The 6,630-nt window shown below is 58.5% G+C and overlaps 2 protein-coding genes across 2 annotated transcripts in view; one reads left to right on the top strand and one right to left on the bottom strand.

The window, feature by feature from the left end:
- The window catches only part of LOC104274758 (monoacylglycerol lipase ABHD12-like), a gene marked incomplete at its 5' end in the record, with an annotated part of 4,084 nt that extends 1,003 nt beyond the window's left edge, over window positions 1-3,081 (top strand). Inside the window, 9 exons of the mRNA XM_009870480.1 lie at window positions 237-267; window positions 425-470; window positions 569-698; window positions 1,203-1,243; window positions 1,440-1,525; window positions 1,620-1,702; window positions 2,232-2,310; window positions 2,448-2,572; window positions 3,060-3,081. Of these exons, the coding sequence (XP_009868782.1) occupies window positions 237-267; window positions 425-470; window positions 569-698; window positions 1,203-1,243; window positions 1,440-1,525; window positions 1,620-1,702; window positions 2,232-2,310; window positions 2,448-2,572; window positions 3,060-3,081 (643 nt within the window). The remainder of the gene's footprint in view (window positions 1-236; window positions 268-424; window positions 471-568; window positions 699-1,202; window positions 1,244-1,439; window positions 1,526-1,619; window positions 1,703-2,231; window positions 2,311-2,447; window positions 2,573-3,059) is intronic.
- A 678-nt stretch (window positions 3,082-3,759) lies between these two features.
- Window positions 3,760-6,477, bottom strand: LOC104274757 (glycogen phosphorylase, liver form-like; the record flags this gene model as incomplete). The annotated part of the gene is made up of 8 exons (XM_009870479.1): window positions 3,760-3,948; window positions 4,155-4,221; window positions 4,931-5,065; window positions 5,154-5,361; window positions 5,526-5,667; window positions 5,975-6,033; window positions 6,149-6,296; window positions 6,376-6,477. Coding segments are annotated over 8 exons (1,050 nt in total), but the record flags the coding sequence as incomplete, so codon positions are not given.
- Window positions 6,478-6,630: the final 153 nt, after the last annotated feature.

Below are 6,630 nucleotides of genomic sequence, written 5' to 3'. Positions count from 1 at the left end.
CCGGGGTGCAGCAGCCAGTGGGGCTGGGGCTGCTGCTGCGGCAGTTTCTGACCCCACGGGTGGAGGAAAGTCCCTCAGAATTAAAGAGGAACGTCAAAAGCCACCCACCCCAGAGCATCCAGCTCTCCCCTCCTGGGAAGACGTCGCCATGGTCTCACACCTGCACCGGTGCCGATGGTGGGGGGCGGATCTCTTGAGGGTCCCTCCTGGAGCTCTAACCTTGCTTTCCTCATCAGGGCTGCAAGGCACCGCATCCAGTTCTTGAAGGTAAGTGATGCCCTGTGAGGGACGGGGACCTTCCAGGGCCTTGGTGTCTCCGGGCACCCAAGAGGGACCCTGGGCAGAGCGAGCCCGGCCACGCTGGGGCACCTAGGGGTGCATCGTCCCCCTCCCAGGACATAACGCGGTGCCGCTCCTCTGACAGACAATGGGGGCTGCCGACTTCCACATCCTGGCTCTCGACTACAGAGGTAAAAATCCCCTGCCCCTCGCTGAGCTGCCCTCCTGGGGCTGGTTGTCATGGTTGCCCCCGCCCCCAGATGATGCCACTGATCCTTGTGCCCCCCAGGGTATGGGGACTCCAGCGGGCACCCCACAGAGAGCGGCTTCACCACAGATGTCCTGGCACTCTATGACTGGGCCAAAGCACGGAGCGGGAACAGCAGCATCCTCCTCTGGGGACACTCCTTGGGGACAGGGTAGGTGGGACAGGCAAGATGGGGACGCCCTGTGGGTGTCAGTCCCCGGGCTGTGACACTGCTGCCAGAGTGGTGTCACCCAGGGATGGACCAAGGGCTTGGAGCAGCTCCTTGCTAGAGGCACCTGCAGAGCAAAACCCAGTGGGAAAGGGAGGGGGTGTGAGGGTGCTGTGCACCCCACCAGGGCATCACAGAATGGCCCAGATTGGAAAAGACCTTTAAGATCATTGAGTCCAACCATTAACCTGACACTGACAAGTCCTCGACTAAATCCCTGAGCGCTGTATCTGCCCGCCTCTTAAACCCCTCCATGGACAGGGCCTCCACCCCTGCCCTGGGCAACCCCTTCCAATGCCTGACAACCCCTTCAGTGAAGAAATTCTTCCTAATATGCAATCTAAACCTCCCCTGGTGCAACCTGAGGCCATTTCCTCTTGTCCTAACACTCGTTACTTGGTTGCACATCGTGGCTGCTTGCCCTCACTGTCACCTCTCTTCTCACAGGATTGCCACGAATGTGGCAAGGAAACTGCAGGAGGAGCGAGGTAGGGGCAAGGATTGTCCCCATGTGGCGTCAACCCCTCCCCTGCTGGGGCTCTGCACGCCCCCAGACAGATTTCAAGGTGCTGGGGAGCACCTTGGCCTCGTGGCTACTGCCTGGAGGGTGGCAGCAGCCCTGCTGGGGGGAGACAGCCCCCCACAGCCGTGCCCCGGGTGACTCTCGCCCTGTTCCACCCTCAGGGGTCCAGGTTGACGCCGTGGTCCTGGAGTCGCCCTACACCAACATCCGAGAGGCGGCCGCCCACATCCCCATCACCAAGGGGAGCGCGGGGCGGGGGGGCTCTGCCCATGGGGTCCCCCAGCAGTGGCTGCAGTGATCAAAGCCACAGCTCAGGCCCCTGCTGACCCTCTCCCTGGCAGATCTACCGCCAGTTCCCGGGTTTCGGGTACCTCATCCTGGACTCGCTGGCCCTGGGCAACATGTTCTTCCGCAGCGATGAGAAGTGAGTGCTCGGAGGGAAGGGGCGCAGCCATCGCTTGGGGTGGGGGAGAGATGCTGGGGCCACCTGGACGAGGAGGGGCTGTTTGGATGTGTCACACCATGTGATACCTGCACCCTTATTTGTGTTTGCCCGGCTTTTTATTTGCGTAACTTCAGCTACTGGTATTACTAATAAGCAAAGTCCACGAGCAATCATCCTTTCTTTCCGTGCTCGAAACCCACCTGCGTCGCTGCACACACGTGCAGGGTCCTTTCCCCTCCTAGCCTTTGCTAAAGCTGAAAGGCACCTGGTTCAGGGATGGTTTTGAAGCCTGAGAACCCCGTGGTGGGGAGATTTAAGGTTATTAGGGTGCTTGGTGCTGGTGCAAGGAGCGTGGGCATCACCCTGGGGCAGTTCAGCTGCCCACCCATGGTTTGGGATGGCTCCTGATGGGCAGCCTCTGGAGGAAGAGCGAGGGGATCAGGAGTGCTGGGGGGGTGGTTTTAGCACCACCCAGGGTGACTTCTCGGTTCTGTGCTCGTGCCCGCAGCGTGAAGGTGCTGGCCTGCCCGCTCCTCATCCTGCACGCAGAAGATGATGACGTGTTGCCTCCGCACCTGGGCCGCAAGGTGGGCACCACCATCGCCTCCGCGTGGGCTTGACCAAGGGTGGGTGCTGGTTTTGGGAGGGGAGCAGCTAAAAGGGAGGGCGAGGGGGTTTGGGGTCCCCTCTGCATGTCATTGACTGTGCTCCCACCCCACGGCAGCTCTTCGAGACGGCACGCAGCGCCTACAAGGACAAAAGCAAGGTGAAGTTCATTACTTTTCCCAAAAAGCTGGGCCTGGGCCATGACTACATCTCCTTCAACCCGGAGCTGCCCGTCCTGGTGAAGTAAGAAATGGGGCGGGGGGTGTGTGTGTGCACAGAATGTGCCGTGGCCTCTTCTTCCGTGGGTGCATCCTTCCACCTGCTCCTTCTCATAGAATCATAGATTACTGGGTTGGAAGGGACCTCAGGGATCCTCTAGTCTAACCCTTTAAGGTAAAGAAATACAGTTTAAATGAGACGGCCCAGCACCCTGTCAAGCTGAGCATTAAGAGTGTCTAAAGTTGAGGAATCCATCACTTCTCTTGGGAAGCTATTCCAATGTCTACTTGCTCTCCTCCCTACGGTGCAGTTTTTGAGCTCCAGTTGCTCCTCGCTGCTCGGAGCCCACCCTCAGCCCGGGTGCCATGGGGAGGTGACCTTGGGGACAGCCGCCAGCTCCTCTTTGCCCTAAGCCCAGCTCACACCCACATCCAGGGGTCAGAAATCAGGCCCTCAAGCAGCGCGGGATGGTCCATGATAACAGTGTAAGGTTTATTGCGTCTTGTTGCAGAGACTTCTTGAACATTAAGTGATGCCAGCTGCTGCGTGCAGCGACCACAAGCACTCCCTCCAACCCACGCCAGGAATCCCGCGTTGCACTGAACTGAGCTGCTGTACGTAATAAAAACTACTGAGAAACTTTCTAATTTTCACCCGCTGCCTCTGGGATGCTGCAGGTCGCTCAGGGGATGGAGATCCCGCTGCGGTCCAGGTGCTGCTCCTGGGGACAGGACCATGCCAGCCAGGACCGTGAGCATCACACGGGGCAGTGGCGAGGATGCAGAGGCGTGACTGCAAACACTCCTTAACCCCCCTGGCACTGAGCTGCACCCCAAGTCCTGCTTCAGCATTGCCTGCAAAGATGCAGCCAGCTGTGCCCAGCTGTGCTCCCCCCACCCTGTCCGGCACTGAGCCCCAGCAGCTCGCCCCTCGCATCCTCTTTCTGCATTAGCGTTGTTGCAAGCAAGCCAGCCCAGTCCCTAATTTTAGCCTTTAGCCCCTTGGCTACCGATGGCACTTTTATTTTTAGCACCTACACAAGCACCACGGCGATGCGGTTTCTCTTTCCGTGCGACACTTAGGTTATAAAAATCCCTCCCCCCTCCCTGCCCCTTCCCCGTCTGTAGAAAAGCCGGCAGCAGCGACATAGAGACTAGACAGCAGAGACAATTTTACAGCGTGTGCTCACGTCCCCCAGGGGCTCCGCACCCCTAAGCCGCCATGCCATTGAGGGTCTTGTCCTCGGCCGCATCCCGGGGCTCATTGGGCGGTGGGATCTTCAGGTCGGAAGGCTCCACGTGCCAGATGTCACGGGCGTACTCCTTGATGGTGCGGTCGCTGGAGAACTTGCCAGCCGCCGCGATGTTCCTGATGACCATCTTGGTCCACGCCTTGGAGTTCTGCAAAGAGAGTGGTGGGATGGTGTGTCTGGGGGCTTGTGGCTGTGGGTGCCACGTTGGCCCTGAGACCGGCTTTCAACCGGGAACCCCTACAGCAGCACAACCAGGACCCATCGGTGTGCGTGGCCCCACCAGACTCCTTCTCCAGGATGGGATGTTGTGCCCCCAGCACAGCTTCCCCACCTCGTCCCCGGGCTGGCACTCACCAGGTAGAGCTCGCTGACCTTCTCCTGGCATTTGACATAAGCCTCGTAGTCTGCGAACACTTTAAACCTGAGGAAAACGGAGGCGAGGGAATCAGCGACAGCAGAAGCGTGGAGCTGGGGCTTTCAGATCTGGGGCTTCCTCCAACAGAAACATTTCAGCCAATTTTTTTCTCCCCAAGCTCTGTTTGTACAGAGCCCTGCAAGCCTGCAGGCTGGATGGGTGCCCTGAGGGGGCACAGCCCGTGTCAGCTCACCAGGAAAACATTTCCCCAATGCAAACACTCACAGCTCCTTACTGTTCCAGCCCAGAAAGCCCTTGAGATACCTACAAGCACCTGTCATCTGGTGAGGGCTACACGACCAAAATCCATCTTGGCTTTAAGGTACCCCAGGCTAAGGTACCATGTGGCAAGCATGAAGTGCCATGGAGCACTTGGGTTGGAAGGGACCTTCAAGATCGCCACCTTTTAGTGGTGTTGATAGGGATAGGAAAAGGTTGGACTCGATGATCTTGAAGGTCTCTTCCAGTCTAAAATGTTCTATGATTCTACGATTCTAAGATCATCTCATACCAACTTCACTACCACGGGCAGGGACACCTCCCACCCGACCAGGTTGCTCAAAGCCCCGTCCAACCTGGCCACCAATTGTCCATCCACACGCACAACACCAGGACCAGAGAGAGATGGTTGGTGCATGGGGCTGCTCTGCACGGGCACCAGGAGTTTGGTGGAAAGGCCCAACCCCCAGGGGAGGGATGGCACCCTAGGCCTCACCGGTCGTGGTGGAACAGCATGTTGACCACGTCTCTGAAGAGGTCAGGCTCCTCTGGGGAGAAGAAGCCACTCTTAATCTGGTCAATGGCTTGCTTCAGCTCGGGGAGCCGGTTGTAGTACTGCTGGGCGTCATACCTGGCAGGGAAGGGTTGACAGGAGATGGAGCTGCTTTGGCTGCTTTGGCTGCTTGTGGTGGCCCCCCTGCAGCGCCCTCAGCCCTCACCCTTTCCTGTCCAGCTCCGTGACGTCCTCCACCCTCATGCCGAAGATGAACAGGTTTTCCTCTCCAGCCTCCTCGGCCATTTCAACGTTGGCCCCATCCATGGTGCCGATGGTCAGAGCCCCGTTCAGCATGAACTTCATGTTCCCTGTACCCGACGCCTCGGTGCCCGCTGTGGAGATCTGCTCCGACAGGTCGGTAGCAGGGATCACTGCCAACAAAACACACGGACACAAGGAGCTCACGGTGACCAGCTTTGGGTTTGTACCGTGCTGAAGGACATCAGATCTGCTGTCTGGCAGTGACGGAGCCACGGGCTGGTGGACAGGCACAGGGCAGACATGCACTCCCCAGAGCGTGCCCCATGTGGGCTACCTTTCTCCGCCAGTGAGACCCGGTAGTTCTCCAGGAAGATGACCTTCAGCTTGCTGCCCACAGCAGGGTCGTTGTTCACCACGTGAGCCACGGCGTTAATGAGCTTGATGATCATTTTAGCCATGTGATAACCTGGGGCAGCCTAGGAGAAAAGCTAGGGGTGAGCCTGGAGGGCTAGTGCGAGGGGCAGGCGAGGAGGACTCAGCTCCCATGTGCCCGGGGAAGCACATCTGCTCCCATCACCTCTTCCAGCTCATGTCGGGGCCACCAGGTTCTTAGTTTGCATGGCCACAGGCAGCATATGGTTGTGCAAGCCCCCCAAAAACATTACCCTGGTACCTCCTGGAGAGCTTCACAGACACACAACCCATGAGACATCTGCACCCAAATCCCCTGGGGCATCTTCAAGGACATCCTCCAAAGTGTCCAGAACTCCTGACCTAACTTACCTTGCCCCCAATGATCACTGTCCTTGGCACGAAGAGCTTTGCAGGGTCCCTCCTGATGCCTGGAGAAGACAGCAGTGTGGTGTGACCCTCTGTTTTAGCCGCAGCCCCAGGGTGCAGGGGTGCTCATGCCCCTCCCCGGGGTAGCTCGTCCCCTCGGCACACGCGGTGACTTACGGTTGTACATGGTGACGATGTGCAGGCAGTTCATCAGCTGCCGCTTGTACTCGTGGATCCTCTTCACGTGCACGTCGAACATGGAGGAAGGGTTGATCTTCACTTTGTACTCCTTCTCCAGGTACAGCGCGAACTTCACCTTGTTCTCCTGGGCCAGGGCAGGGAGCATGTCAGTCCGTGTCCCCCCCCCAGCCTCTGTGTGTTCCCTCTATGCCCGCACCCCTCACCTGCTTCACTTTGGCAACCTCCCGGATGAACAGGTCATCGTCCACAAACTCGTGCAGCTTTGTCAGCTGGCTCAGGTCCCGCACATAGTCCTCTCCTATTTTCTGCAATGGAAGCACAGGTACACATAGGCTGATGGCAGGACGGGGATGGTCCCTTTCATCAGGCACGACACTCAGGGCATCACAGAATTGCTGAGGCCAGAAAACACCTCTGAGATCATCAACCCAGCCCATGACCCAACCCCACCACATGGG

The sequence above is a fragment of the Apaloderma vittatum genome, unplaced genomic scaffold (genome assembly GCF_000703405.1).
Source record: "Apaloderma vittatum isolate BGI_N311 unplaced genomic scaffold, ASM70340v1 scaffold19665, whole genome shotgun sequence".
NCBI classification, from domain to species: Eukaryota; Metazoa; Chordata; class Aves; order Trogoniformes; family Trogonidae; genus Apaloderma; species Apaloderma vittatum.
This window is presented reverse-complemented; position numbering and strand designations above follow the sequence as displayed.